The sequence below is a fragment of the Pseudorca crassidens genome, chromosome 8, assembly GCF_039906515.1.
Source record: "Pseudorca crassidens isolate mPseCra1 chromosome 8, mPseCra1.hap1, whole genome shotgun sequence".
Taxonomy (NCBI): domain Eukaryota; kingdom Metazoa; phylum Chordata; class Mammalia; order Artiodactyla; family Delphinidae; genus Pseudorca; species Pseudorca crassidens.
In genome coordinates this window covers 74,556,678-74,572,938 of record NC_090303.1, presented here as the reverse complement: position 1 = coordinate 74,572,938, position 16,261 = coordinate 74,556,678, and the positions used below count along the sequence as shown (strand labels likewise).

Below are 16,261 nucleotides of genomic sequence, written 5' to 3'. Positions count from 1 at the left end.
ATTACAAAGATGAATAAGACACAGGGCCTGTCCCTGAAAAACGCAGGAAATAAGAACATCAGGAAACCTATTAAAATGGGTAAATGTTATAACAAAGGTATGTACAAACTGCTAAGGGAACAGAGATAGGCAAGAATACAAAAGAAGGTGAGGGAGGTCTTTGAGTATGGTTACTGAACTACAACGCACACAAGACTGAAAGGCCATTAAACTGCTCTCTTAAAGGCCAGCAACGATCTCTAGTCTACCACTTAAAATAGTTGGCCTCATCTACACCAGTCTTACCATACACAAGATACAGATAATAACAAGGTTGCTCTGACAATTGAGAAATTAATTAATACAGTAGATATTGGCATATAGGAGATATAATTTGTTTCTCATCCCTTTCTCTTAAAGCCAAAGGCTCTTCTCAATTCTATATTCCTTTTTAATCTCTCTGCAATACTTCACTGCTCCTTCTGGAAATTCTCTTCAAGTTCTGTGAGATAAGCACCTACTCTGTGCTAGGTATACACTTCTACTTCAAAGATCACTCCTCACCTTCTAGTTTCTCTCCTTCTCTTATGCCTTAAATGAAAGTATCCAGAAGTATATGCTCTCTGCCCTCTCCTCCCCTATGTCTGAACTTGTTCTCCTAAGCGCTATTCCAATCTCGTGGCTTTAACCCACAGAGAGGATTTCCAAATCTATATAATCTCTGGGCCTGATCTCTTTCCAAGCTCCATTTCTACATCTCCCTATCTGCTACGCATGTTCACACAGACATTCTGCTAGCATCTCAAACTTAGTAGAACCCAAACAAAATTCACCATTATTCCCCCGAGCTGTGCATCTTCTCTCCTGTGTGTTCTTTAGCTGTTAGTGGTGGTTCCACTTCCCAGTCAACCAGATTTTAATGTTCAGTTACCTCTGATTCTTCCCTTTCTCTACATTCACTCACCATGTCTTGTTGATTCCAACTCTGAAATGTTAGCAATCATTTTTTTCCTCCGTGTCTTGTAAAACTACTTTAAATCTGGTCCTAACACTTAACTCAGTTTCCCAACTGGTCTCACTAGCTCCAGTCTGTCTAGACCCGTGGTTCTCAACCAGGGGCGATTTTGTACTACAGGAGACATTTGTGACTGTCGTGACTGCGGTGCTACTGGCATCATGTGGGCCAAGGATGCCCAAACATCCTAAAATGCACAGGACACCCCTACAACAAAGAGTTATCTGGCCCAAATGTCAATAGTGCTGAGGCTGAGAAAATCTGTGCTGTTTAACAGCACAATTCATCTTTGCATCTCTTACTTGCAAAGTACTTGAGATATAACTCATATTTCCTGCTCATTCCCACTTTTCTGTTTTTTCTTCCTGTGCTGTGCTCTCTGACATGAGCTTGTACCTCAACTGATACCTACCATCCTCCTCGGCAGAAGTAACTTTTCCATCTTCTAAATGTCCATGGACTTATTGCTTTTTGACCCTGTATAATATATATGTTACATATGTCTGATTCATCCTTGAATCTGTAGTCTTACACTGTGTCTACCAACCAGGTAATCAAATCACCAACCTTCAGTGAGTCTAAAACTTAATCTATAGAATCATTACTGCTATTCACAAATACTGCATTTCTCTTCTTCTTCCCTGCCCCCTCTGAAATGAGGTTTATAGATATAACTTGCTTAAGCTAATTGAAATCTGAGCAGAAGTGCAGTGAGTCCCTTAGTGTGTGTGTGGGTAGGGGGGAGCTTTAAAACCCAGTATGGTATTCATTGCATTTCTTTCCCACTGGTGTGGGGACAGTGATAAAAAGCCTAAGACTTTTTTTGGGGGGCGGGGGGAGGAGAGGTAAATTTCACATGCTACATTTTGTAAATTTAAGGTGTACAGCCTGTTACTTTCATAGTAATGTAGTATGATCGCGACTAAAGCAGTATTTATCACATCACTGTAGTACAATGGTACTGTCTATATTCATTATTTATATAATGTAGTATGATATAATGTAATAATATATATAATATATATATTATATATTATATATAATATATATATTTATATATATATAATGTAGTATGTATATATAATATATAATGTAGTATGATCGCGACTAATATAATGTAGTATATATATTGTAGTATAATGTAGTATGATTTATATAATGTAGTATGATCGCGACTAAAGCAGTATTTATCACATCACTGTAGTACAATGGTACTGTCTATATTCATTATACTGTGCATCAGATCGCTATGGTTTATTTACTACTCATTACAAGTCTGTATCCTTAAACACCATTAATCTTATCCCTCCCACCCTCCATTCTCTGGTAACCACCATTTTATTGTTTTTTTAAACAGGTTTGACTTTTTTAGATTCTACATATAAGTGATATTGTACAGTACTTGTCTTTCTCTAACTTATCTCACTTAGCACAAGGTGCTCAAGGTCCATGTTGTTGCAAATGGTAGGATATCCTCCTTTCTCATGGCTCAATAATATTCCATTGTGCATATGTATCATATCAAAAAGCCTACGTTTAGACTGAAATCCTCCAAGAGCCTACAACTATGTGACTTTGCGGAGCAGGGCCCTTCTGCTGCTGACCCACACTAGACACACACAGAACGAGTGAGGAGATGCCACGAAAAGCCCACACCACCAACGCCCTCACGTTGAGATTTTAGTTTGTTTGTTATTGCATTATATCCTTGCTTACCCTGATTCACAATCAATGAAAGATGCATAATTTCATGGGTCACTAAAAAAAGGAAAAATGCTACCTGTATCACAAGCCATGATTGTACAATGCAGCCTGATTTCAGAGATCTTAAAATATGGAAAATGATGAGTAGTGAAATCAATGAAATATGGTATATTTGGTAAATTAATAAATGTAGGGGTAGTTTTCAAAAATTAATTCTATTCATTTTCAGTAGAAACATTATGAACTAAAATGTGCAAGAGAAGTTCTCAGCCATAGGGTTCACAGTAGAGCATGTAAATAAATGTCTTAAGAGAAAGAATATGAAGACTGTAGTTCTACCCTTCAGAATAAAATTAATGAAATTCTCCTTTTTTGACAACTATAAGTGGTTCCACGGAACCCCTATTTTCTTTGATATGCATCAATCTCTTGCAATAAATTACTGCTTCAGGCAATTAAGCTTTTAGGTCAGGACCACAGGTCAAGTTTTCCCATCATGCTTTTCAACCTTAAAAACTACTTTGTACTAAGCGTTTTTATTGGGTTGGCCAAAAAGTTCGTTCGGATTTTTCTGTAATATATACCATGTTCTTCTATGTATATAACCACCTTTATTTTAAGTAGAAATGACTCCCCAATGCACTGAGAATGTACTACAAATTTGCTTTAGTGTGCAAAGTCTAAAAAACTCCACTAATGCTGCAGCAGCTATCAAGTTTCTGCTTGCTGTAGGAATTTTTACATTTTATTGGTGCAATGACAGAATTCATTCACCTACAGAATGAAATTAGGAATGAATAATTTCTACATTAATCGCTTACTGGTTGAGTTTACTTTTTAGTTAATAAGAACACTACTGATTTTACATTAATCATGATGGAATATAATGGCAGCTTACATTGCTTTTATCAATACATACAAACAAAACCTCTGAAGCCACATTATGATTGTGTGTGGGGGAGAAGTATACAAACTGCTTATAAATATTTAGCATGTGTAAGTGATTTGAACCATAGCCAGTATCACCACCTGCACCTCAAGGAGCACCAGGAATTTCATTTAACTACCTAAATCTTTAAAATCTATAACGCTATTTAGAAGTGAAAAATGTAGGCATACTAGATTTTCCCTCCAAAACTTACCTTTATATGCTACTTCTTTTCATAAAACTGTTATTTTTTTCTTAATTTTGTAAATTCATTACTCCTTTGTTCATTCACTCACTGAACCATTGTACTCATCACATACATTGCACTGACAGATGCTAAAGATGACATTTCTGCACTAACGAATTCAACAGAATACAGGAAAAAAGGTAAACAGATAACTACTATGCAAAACTGTATTTAACATTAATGATGTGTTTCAGCGTTCAGGAGAGAGAGAAAACTAGCCATGTGATCTGAGCTAAATCTTGAAGGAAGAGTAATTTTTCATCTTTCAAAAAAGGGGATAGATCGGGGAGCAGTACCAATGCTCAAAGCAGGTAAGTCATGAGCAGAGAAAAATAACTAAAATTTATTGTGTTTACTACATGCCAGGCAACATGTGCACTTATAAAAGTTTAATGGGGAATATAATTTGTTATATCCCCACATTTTAGAGGAAACTGAAGCTGCTGAGAGATTAAATAATTTACTCCATGTGCTAGGCATGGACTAGCATGCAGGTCTCTTTGAATTCACAGCATGATTAAATAACAGTATATATTGGAAATGTCAGAACTATTTAGGTTAGAATGGAATACAAGGACATGAACACCATTTTCAAGAGGTGGGCTTCCTTGTAAAGGCAATGGAGGATGCAGCAACTAAAAGTTTGGGAGTAGAAAAATGATAGGAAGATGGAGGGATTTGTCTAGAAAGTTTATAATAAAAGTCCAGCAGTGGCAAATAAAACAGATATGAGTCATTCTTCTAACCTTACTTTTCCTCCCTTAGCTTTGTTTCTTCCTCAACTGTGTAGTCACAGAACAGGTACAATCAATTTGCATTCTGTTCATACAGTACAAGTTTGTTACTAAACAACAGTAGTTCATAACATAAATTGTTAATCGTCTGGTCAATTGAGAGGTTATAAATCAAATATTAATATAAATGAACTTTTCAAGCAAGAAATAATTTCTGTAAGACATATTCTGATGGAAGTGACAAGGTTTGGAAACTAAGTGTAAGGTACAGAGAGCACAAGGAGGAAAAAAGTTAAAGCTGAAGTTAAAAACCTGGATAACTTGAATAATGGGAACAGAGTCATAAAGAGAAATATGAGCAGAAAGAGATGGGTATCTGCCCTGCTTTGTGTAGGGACAGAGAGGAGGGGAGTTTATGAATTTACTTTCAGGCAGGTTCCATCTGAGCATATCTCCTTAACTGTCTTCCGTGGAAGAGGACCAGCAGATAAAAATGTGTGACCAGTGCTAAGGGGAGAAGCAGGGCTGAGCTAGGTACTTGAGACATCTGCAAAGATACAAAAGCTGAAGCTCTGCGAGCGGATCACTCTACTCACTGGGGGAAGGTAGAAGAGGTTGGTGGGGGGCGGGGGCGGTGGTAAGGTGTCTTCCAAAGCTTCAAGTGACTTCCAGGATTTCTCACTTAGAGAGCAGTTTGGGAATAGTTCTTATCTGAGCCTTATACCACAATTTCATATAATTTCAATCACAAAAAATGCTTTACTGTACAGTGCAGCTGACCCAGGAGGGGAAAACATGAACTGTTCTAACCTAAAGTTTCTGTAACTATGTAAAAAGGTCTGTAGGACACACCACAACAAATGAATAACTAAACAACTTCATTGTGCTTCTTCAGATAATTTTATTTCCTACTAACCCAGTGGCCAAAAGTGAAAAGGTTATTACATTTCATACCGGTATCCTCAAAAAGTAACTGTATATAACTGAAAAAAGCAAAGATATTATTCTAGATCAATTTCTAAAATGCTTCCTACCACAGGACATATATGAAACTACACCAACAGCATAAAACTTTTAAATGTGTCAAACAATAATAAACTTTGTTCTAAAACGATCAAACACAAATTAAATTTAAAACCCAACACTATTTAGTGTTTGGCATTTACAATTTCTATTAAAAACAAAGAGAACTATTGTTTCTCCCTTTTCCAAATTAAGCTGTCAAATTTAACACAAAGAGATAAATCCAGAAAAGGATTCTATCATCAATTGTTAAGAAGTGTAATGTCACAAGAGCATCAACTTTGGATTCAGACAAACTCAGGCTTAAATACCGCCTTTGCACTTCCTACTTAGGTGTCCTTCCGTGAATTACTTAAAGCTTTTAAAAATTTATTTTACTTATTTGTGCAATGGTAATAATCAAACCTAGCTCAAATTTACAACAAATTAACAAATGTATTGTCTAACTGAACCAGGCATATACAAAGTATGGTACTACTAAGTCTTAACAGCTTCCCTTCCTTACTTTCACAGTCAGTAATGGAAATTCCAAGAGCTTTAAATTAAGTATTAAAAACTTATTTTTGAAAATTACAAACAAGGTGGCAGAAAAAGTAAAATGATTTAAATATTAGTTTAAAAAATAACACCTTTAAATCCTATTTCTGATTCTATATGCAAGGTCCTCCTCCCAAGAGATTAAAAAGAACATTTAAATAAAGTGACAAGACTGTTAGAATTTCACTTTACCAGTTACTTCAATTTAACCTCACAGTTTGGTTAATATTTTTCTTAAATTACTAAAAGATGTGATCAGAAATTTATATGCAAAATATCCACAGAATAGTCTTACAAAACTCGAAATAAAAACAAACCCACAAAATTCCTTCAAATTGGAGTTTTCATTCATTTACTGTTAAAACATGGTGTTGGGCGAGCATAGAGAATAAGACCCCTTCCCACCCAGCCCCACACCTTTATGGAGCTCAGTGCCCTGAGAGTGCCGGATGACAAGAAATCCTGTCATATCATTTTGAAAAAACTTTGCTATTTTAGGTCTTTACAACACATGGCAGGCCTATATTAACTCCCACACTGAGTACTCTCTCCTCAGCTAGATTTCTAGCCACTTGAGCTACTAATCACCACTTACCAACAGCAGAATAAAAAACATGACAATCCCTTTAAAAAAACTTTTTAGTACTACTTAATTTTAAATGTGTGTGAGCACCTGCATACATTTTCAGTTACCCATTTATGGTTATTTACCAATATTACACGTGTGAATACTGCACAGCAACTTTTGTGTATACAGGGATCTGCCTACCAGGACTGTGGATTATGGAGAATCTTGCTGCTCTCCCCATTTTGTCGTTTTATTATCACTTTCACCAAAGAGCACAGAGGTAAAAAAGATTTCCGGAACTGAAGATAAGGCTGACTGCTGCACGTTCACATCGGGAAGAAGACAGAACATGACATTTCAGTACAAGAACACAGGATATAAAAACACTTGGAGCAGAGCGTTCCAACCGAAAATACCCGTAGGCTTACATGAGGATTTCTTAAACACCAGTTATTTTTTTGTGTTTCATACATGGCTTTACTGCTTTGGAACTTAAAAATGAGCCCTGTTAAATTAAGAGTGGAGTCTTCGAAAACTTTAACTATCTTATTCATTGTTATGTCAGTTACTTCTGAGTTTGAGAAACATCAAGGACCTGTGCAGGAAATACTTAAAATTAGGAGGGTACCCCTGTGTCCCAAAACACACTCTGGAGAATGGGGCCTCACAGAGGCCAAGGGAAACCGCGAATAAGAGAGATCCAGTTCAATGATCAGATTTCTTACTTCAAATGCCTGAGAACTTAAGTCGTTCATCTGGTTCTAATGCTGTCACAGCATCTAAGATACAGTAAAAGGAGTTCCACAATCTCCCCTCTTCGGAAGAAGTCCTAGCAGGACCACGGGGCGCTACCAAGTCGGCCCCCAGAGCGGCTACTGCCAACAAGAGTAGCAAACAACCGTGGGGAGGGGGGTGTCTTTTTATGAGCAACTTCGTTGCCTACAGCTAAAACCGAAAAAGAAAAAAAAAAAAAAGAGAGAGAGACTTCCACGACTAAAGGAAAAAAAACGTAGGACCCAGGAAAGAAAGCAGTTTGCTTGTGGGAGGATAGATTAGAAGAGAGAAGTCAAGGTCTGCTTCCTAAGCAATTTTTCCCCCTTAGCCCTCACCCCGGCCACCCTCTCCGGCCAGGCCATCGGGCTGAGTACTGTCCTTGGGCCGCTCCCAGGCCGGGACCCAGACCCCTCTGCAGTCCCCGACCCTGGCGCAGGGCCCCCGTGGCCCATGCGCGGGGAGAGGGTCCCCAGCGGCCGCCGCCCTCCGCGCCCCCGGCCCCCGCCCGCCGCCGCCGCCGCCGCCCAGCTCCCGCTACCTATTTTCGGAGCACACACCCTACAAGGAGCGGAGCGAGCAGGCCTGGCGGAGACCTGCCCCCGCGCGGGGCCTCGGGTGACTGACAGGGGCAGGCACTCGGGCGCAGCGAGGAGAGGGGAAGAAGGGCAGCCGGGGGCACCGACCAATGCCTTCCCCGGCGGCCAGACTCCGGGCTGATACGGCGGGGCTCTACTGGCTTCCCGGACCGATGGGCTCTGCCGCCCCCGCGGCCCTTACCTTCTCCTCATCAGACAACTGCTCCTCCAGATCCGCCATTTTCCTTCTGGCGACAAACCGCGGCGGCGGCGGCAGCAGCGGCCACCTGACTTCCCCCTTTCGGTGCGGTCCTCCGCGCCGCGCGACCCCGACAAGGGAGGGGCCCACAGCCCCGGCCGCCGCGCACGCGCCCCGGGAGCTCCGCCTCCCTCCGCCCGCCTCACGGGGCCAGAGCACGGCTGTGCGCGTGCGCGGGTGCCTCCGAGGCCCAGGAACCGGGAGGAGTTGCTTACTTCCGCCTGAGGCAGGCTTGTCGGTATCCTGAGTCTAGGATTCTTTCCCCACCAGTGACCGTATGGACCCAGTCTGCGATGAGTACATGCTGAGCCCTTGATTATACTCCCATCAAATCCTGAACTCCGCCAGCTAAAATGTGAGAAAGTGCACAAATAGCTTTTAAACATTCTGGTTTAAAAAAAAAGATTACGAGAAAAATATTCGGCCTTCTTTAAAATATGCACGTACAACCCAGTACATAATTGGAAGATGTTCTGGATATATTCATTAAAGAAATAACTGCTGGTCCTTTATTGTGTGTGGGATACTGTGTTCGCTTCTGGAGATACACAATGTTAAGTAAAAGCCAGAGAAACCTCAGTTCTGAAGAAACTCATTGTTCCTTAAACGAACATATTAAGAAGTTGGGGAAGGCTCTGCACTATTGCAGGGGAATAAAGAGTTATGCTAAACATAGATCGTACCCTTCTGAATAGGGTTGCCAGATTAAATACAGAAAAGCCCAGTAAAAGTTGAATTTCAGATAAACAATGAACATATATTTTAAGTATAAGTATGTCCCATGAAGCATTTGAGATATACCAATTATTCATTGTTTTCAAACTTTATTGGATGTCTGCTAATTTTATTTGCTAAATCTAACCCTACTTCTGAATCTTCAAGTTTAGCAAGAGAATGAAGATGTAGTTAAAGCTGTATATATGAATTGGCTAGGAATCTTGTTAAGTGCAGTTGCTGATTCAGCAGGTCTGGGATGTGGCTGAAGAATCTGCATTTCTAACAAGCTCCCAGGTGGTGCCAGTGCTACCGATCTGGAGACCACAGGTTGAGTAGCAAGACCTTAGAGCTCAGATAGGAGTTAAGATTTTAATCATTTTGTTGTACACCTAAAACTAATACAATGTTACATGTCAATTATATCTCAATTAAAAGTATATTAAATACAGACTGGGAGAAAATATTTGCAAATGATGTGACCAACGAGAGATTAATTTCCAAAATATACAAACAGCACATACAACTCAATAACAAAAAAACAAACCAATCAAAAAATGTGCAGAAGACCTAAATAGACATTTCTCCAAAAAAGACATATGGATGGCCAATAGGCACATGAAAAGATGCTCAACATTGCTAACTATTAGAGAAATGCAAATCAAAACTACAATGAGGTACCACCTCACACCAGTCAGAAGGGCCGTCATTAAAAAGTCTACAAATAGCAAATGTTGGAGAGGGTGTGGAGGAAAGGGAACCCTCCTACACTGTTAGTGGGACTGTAAATTGATGCAGCCACTGTGGAAAACAGTATGGAGGTTCCTCAAAAAACAAAATAGAGTTGACATATGATCCAGCAATCCCACTCCTGGGCATATGTCCAGAGAAAACTCTAATTCGAAAAGATCCACGCACCCCAACATTCACAGCAGCACTATTTACAATAGCCAAGACATGGAAGCAACCTAAAATGTCCACTGACAGATAAATGGATAAAGCAGATGTGGTTCATATATACAATGGAATATTTCTCAGTCTCATAAAAGAGAATGAAATAATGCCATTTGCAGCAGCATGGATGGACCTAGAGACTATCATACTAAGTGAAGGATGTCAGAAAGAGAAGGACAAATACCATATGATATCACTTATACGTGGAAACTAAAATGTGACAGAAATGAATTTACTTACAAAACAGAAACAGACTCACAGACATAGAAAACAAACTTATGGTTACCAGGGGATAATGGGGGAAGGGATAAATTGGGAGATTGGGACTGACATATACACACTACTATATATGAAATAAATAACTAATAAGAACCTGTTGTATAGCACAGGGAACTCTACTCAATAATCTACAATGGCCTATATGGGAAAAGAATCTTAAAAAAAAAAGAGTGGATATATGTATAACTTACTTTGCTGTATACCTGAAACTAACACAACATTGTAAATCAACTATACTCCAATACAAATTAAAAAAAAACAAACTTATGGTTACCAAAGGGGAAAGGGGGTGGGGGAGGATAAACTAGGAGTTTGGGATTAGCAGATACAAACCAGTATAACCAGGACCAGCAACAAGGTCCTACTGTATAGCACAGGAGACTATATTCAATATCCTGTAATAAACCATAATGGAAAAGAATACGGAAAAGAATATATATGTATAACTGAATCACTTTGCTGTATAACAGAAACTAACACAACATTGTAAATCAACTATATTTCAATTTTAAAAAGTATATTTAAAAAAGACATTATTCAGTAGAAAATGAGACACTTGGCAAGTTTTGAACAGTGACATGACACCATCAGAAATATGTCTAGCAAGATGAATCTGACAGCTGCATGTAAATGACACATGTGAGACTACCTTAAAGAGCTCAAATAACTGTTCCTATGTAAAACTTTGTTATTGAGTAATCTATTGAATGGTCATGGTGTGCAAATCACTGTTTCTTGTGGATGGAAAGAAAACAGAAGCCATGCTACTAAAAAGCTCATAGTCCGTTAGGGGAGAGAAAGGAAGGGGAAGCTTGCTGACACGTGCAGGCAAAAGCAGGTGTCCTGTTAAGGGTAAACCGTGCAGAGAAGACATGACAAAGAATAAACCACACCGTTTGGTCAAGGACCTCACTGGATGTAAATAAAATGTTTACTTTTTACAGTTTAAAAACAATTTCTTCATTGATTTCTCACTGCAGCCTCCTGAAAGAAGGTATGTATCAGCATTATTATACCCATTTTAGAGGAGAAAAAACTGAGACAAAATATTTGTCCAAGGTTGTACCTAAGTGACTAAACTGGGATTCGACCCCAAGCATCATATTCCGTATCCCATGTTCTTTCCACTTTGAGATCTTTCTTTCATCCTCTCTAAAGCCTAGGCACTCTCCACCAAATAAAACTGAATGAAGGTGATTATTCTCCCATCCCATCAATTTTCTTCACCACCACCTACTTCATCAACAGTACTTCTGTTGTGTTTTGTTTTGTTTTTTGGTTTCTGTTTACTCAGCAACGCTTAATATCAATAATTTGTACTCAGTGGGTACTCAGTAAATGTGTTGCTTGACTAATTGCTGCTCTCTTCCTCTAGAAACCTCACCCAAATCTGGTAATGTCTGGTAATAATTTGAGTCAGACTATGTTTATAATTGTAACCTTGGTGATACTTTACATGGGTTCCCCATAGTGACACAACCAGCAATTATGTATAATTTCTGATAATCCTTTCAAAAACCTCCCAATATCACCCTCTTGATACAATTAAAAGGAATTATAGAATTCACATAATCTAGGAATTCTAGGAAGATTTCAAGCCATCACACAAAATAGGTACATATATGGAATGACATTATAATGGCTGCAGGTAGAAATGCTCTGGTATTTTTTTTTTGCGGTACGCGGGCCTCCCACTGCCGTGGCCTCTCCCATTGCGGAGCACAGGCTCCGGACGCGCAGGCTCAGCGGCCATGGCTCAGGGGCCCAGCCGCTCCGCGGCATGTGGGATCTTCCCGGTCCGGGGCACAAACCCGTGTTCCCTGCATCGGCAGGCGGACTCTCAACCACTGTGCCACCAGGGAAGCCCTGGTATTCTTGATAATCAGTTATTTTATGATGAAGAGAGAGAGAAAAAAAAAACATTTTCCCCTTATACAATTCTATCTACTAAGAATTGCTACCCTTCTTTAATTTTTTTTTTTTTTTTTTTTTTGCAGTACGCGGGCCTCTCACTGTTGTGGTCTCTCCCGTTGCGGAGCACAGGCTCCGGACGCGCAGGCTCAGCGGCCATGGCTCACGGGCCTAGTTGCTCCGCGGCATGTGGGATCTTCCCGGACCGGGGCACGAACCCGTGTCACCTGCATCGGCAGGCGGACTCTCAACCACTGCGCCACCAGGGAAGCCCTCTCATTTAATTTTTAAACTCACCTGTCTTCTACTTGTTAGTGGTGTAATCTTGACCTTCCCAAATATCTGCACCAGAAACTGATAAAAAAAAAAAATTCTTCCCTTTTTAGTGTTTGTTTTTAAATTACTCACATGCTTCTTAATCTATTTTCCTGTGGATGTGATCTATGTCCTCAACTAATTTTAAGCTTGTCAAGGTCAGAGGTTACCTAATTTCATAGAATCACAATCCTAGAATCCATCTAGTGCAAATCTCTCATTTTACAGGTAAGTTGAGTTTTGGATAAATTAAATGAATTGATAAAAATTGCAATCTATCTGATATTTTTTTTTAAAGATGTTTTTGATGTGGACCATTTTTAAAGTCTTCATTGAATTTGTTACAATATTGCTTCTGTTTTATGTTTTGATTTTTTGGCCAAGAGGAATGTGGGATCTTAGCCCCCCCGACCAGAAATCAAACCCGCACTCCCTGCACTGGAAGGCGAAGTCTTAACCACTGGACTGCCAGGGAAGTCCCTGATATTATTTTAGAACCCAAGTGTCCTTATGGTTAAACTCATGTTCTTAGCTTAATACACACACACACACACACACACACACACTCATGTATAAATATGTATAATCTAAATATATATCACAATCATATAATGTATAATAGAATAAACATACTTTAAGTATCAATGATGAACTACTAAATAGTTGCACCAGATATAGATTTGTGTAACACCATGTTAAAACTAATATCCATAGTTTTAAAAGTATGGCTTACCTCACTTCTGAGAAAAACTGCCAGTGTTAGACAGTGTTATTTGGTTGTTAGTCTTTCATGATCAATGAACACAACTGGTCTCATATAATGTCCTTTATGGCAGTAGAAAAGTGTTAAAAATCATGTATATTTTCAAAGTAATTGCTAAGTCAAATAATTGCCTGAACTATTTGTTACTTGCAGCTGTGTGTGTCCTACCTGTAGTCCATTTCCTCAGATGGATTTGAAAAGGTCTATACAAGTGGAACCCTTGGAGAAGCCTGACATGGATCATTCCAGAAATACCAAGGAATCTTTTTTTTTGATATTACAACTTTTTTTTAACATCTTTATTGGAGTATAATTGCTTTACAATGGTGTATTAGTTTCTGCTTTATAACAAAGCTCTACATATACATATATCCCCATATCTCCTCCCTCTGGCATCTCCCTCCCACCCTCCCTATCCCATCCCTCTAGGTGGTCACAAAGCACGGAGCTGATCTCCCTGTGCTGTGTGGCTGCTTCCCACTAGCTAGCTATTTTACGTTTGGTAGTGTATATATGTCCATGCCACTCTCTCACTTCGTCCCAGCTTACCCTTCCCCCTCCCCGTGTCCTCAAGTCCATTTGAAGAAGCTGATTTTTAAATTCCTCCTCCTTCCTGAATATGTTGTCCTTCATAATTTTGTTCCTACCAACCTCACTAAACCCTCCTCTTCCACTGCCCCAAATGCAAATGTCTCTGAAACACACGAAGCTATTTACTTATGCATCACATTCTCTCAGGTCTCTGCAAAAACTCTTTCTGGAATGTTCTTTGCCACTGCATATCCTTTAAAATTCAGTTCAGTTATCCCTTTTTTCCATGACTCCCACATTGAATCCTCTGGCTAAAGCTAATAATTTCTTTTTCGAGATTCCAATGGAAAGTTTTCCATGGATTTTTGCCATGTACTCTAGTGGTAAGATGTACAGATTTTATAATCAGTAAATCCTGGGTTCTGATCTCGGTTCCAGCTCTAGTTAACTGGGCAACTTACTTTGGAAGCTTCGGTTTCTTCATCTATACCTTGGGAGTAACAATGGTCCCTCCCTCATAGGACTGTTGTGAGGATTTAATGAGATAATACAGGCAAAGTGCTTAGCACCCAGCACAGGCATTAGCAAAGGTTTCAACAAATGTTAGCTATAATCATCATATTATAATACTAATCCACTCCTTAAGAACATAGCCTGTCTTAATTAGCTGTCTGATAAATACAGAGTCTGGCACATAAGTGCTTAAAAAAATTGTTGTTGGAAAGCATATTGATTGAAAGACTCTTTCATTTCACATCCCTAAATGGGAGCTAAAAAATTGAGCTAGCCACCCATGTGGGGTCTAGAGATTGCCCTAAAATGTGGCTCTGGGACTCCAGAACAGGAAAACAAACTTTTTCCTCAGCAACCCCCAAATCATACCTCCTACTCTTTATTACTCCATTATTTAGTCGCCACTTAAATATCTAGTTAATTTTCTGCTCTTTAATTTCTCTGTTACTGTAAGTTCAAGCCTTCAGCCTCTTCACACAATGTCCCAAATGAAGTATAGAGCATGGTGATTGACCAAGGTGGTCCTTTAGGGTGAGGCAAGGAAATACTAAAGCTTCTATTTATTTACAATTACTTAATTATTATTAAGATGTCAGATATACAAAAAAAAAAAAAGCATGTTTTACCCCTTGTAGATCCCATTCCCTTTCTTCTTCTTCCCATGGGTAACCACTAACCTGAATCTGGTGTTCATCATTCCCATGCATATTGTTTCTTTTTCAACACAGGACTGTTTCTTTTTCATCTTTTTAATCCACTTAATGTGGTACCTAATTCAAACAGTATTTATGGAACAAATTAATAAGTATGATTTCTTGCATGGTCTTAAAAACAACATGGATAAAGAATATTAGATTAATTTCTCACTTTAAAAAAAATCTCCCTATATGACAAATGTAAATTATGGGGCATGAGTAAAAATTAAGGCAGACCACTGACCTGGAAAGATGAACCAACACAATGAACAGATTTGCTAGTAGCAAGTAAAAGGAGGGGTCCGACATCTTTGATTTTTTTACCCTTTATGTCTGGTAATACTTTTAACCCTTATTTGGACTCAGTAATAGCAGAATAACAGTATAGCAGAAAAAGAAGTTTGTCATTTGTGTTTCCCCAAGCCACACCAACCTACAATAAAACTGTACGCTGACTCAGGTCTAATCCAAAGAACTGTAGGAGTATTTGCCCAAATTACTTCCTCTTAGTTCTCTGGGGGTACCACAGTGGTTCACGTGCATTCAGAAATGTTTACACTGCCGTGTTCCTCTGTCTTTTGACATTGGCCTTTACCACCTCTGCTGCTCTCTATCTCATCAGAACTCTCCCAGTGTTGTAGCTCTGGCATATTTTCTGATGCTCCCCCATGGGACGCACGGCTCAGTGCTCGTGTCACCTGATTTTCCTCTTCCTATGACTTTAGCTGCATCCATTGCAGTAGGTGTTGGATGATCCCCAGCCACTGTCCAAGGCTGTGTGCTGGGGTATTCAATTTTCTACAGTTTTCTCCGGAGAGCTGCTTCCGATGGATAGAGCTGTAGCAGACACTGGAAGTGCTCTGACCAGATTTCCTCGGATCACTTTGACTATTTCTGTACTTCAGTGCTTTTTTGCCTCCACTTCACAGAACTTTCAATTATTCTTTGGAGGACTGCTCTTGTGCTACTGTGGCTGCCGTGAAGCAGCTCTTAACCAACGACTGTCAGATGACGGAGTATGAAAACCCAGCTCCCTAGCCTCAGGTCACAACAACTCTGAGGTGTAATTTACCTTCCAGATTCTCCCTGAGGGAGAAGGCCAACCTCTACTTGCCTCTTCCCCCTTTCCTGGGAGTGACTGAGGTATTATGGAAAGCTTTCCAATTAGGAACAGGAGAACAGCAATAGAATAGAAGTAAGGTTTTACACACGGGGATACTTTGGGGCTCCAGATTGGGGATGG

General features: G+C 39.5%; 1 protein-coding gene across 2 annotated transcripts in view; it reads right to left on the bottom strand.

The window, feature by feature from the left end:
* Positions 1–8,546, bottom strand: part of CAPZA2 (capping actin protein of muscle Z-line subunit alpha 2) — a 60,099-nt gene extending 51,553 nt beyond the window's left edge. For both annotated transcript variants that reach the window (XM_067746804.1, XM_067746805.1), the window contains exon 1: positions 8,287–8,546. In XM_067746804.1, the coding sequence (XP_067602905.1) occupies positions 8,287–8,325 (39 nt within the window). In that variant the 5' untranslated portion in view covers positions 8,326–8,546. The remainder of the gene's footprint in view (positions 1–8,286) is intronic.
* Positions 8,547–16,261: the final 7,715 nt, after the last annotated feature.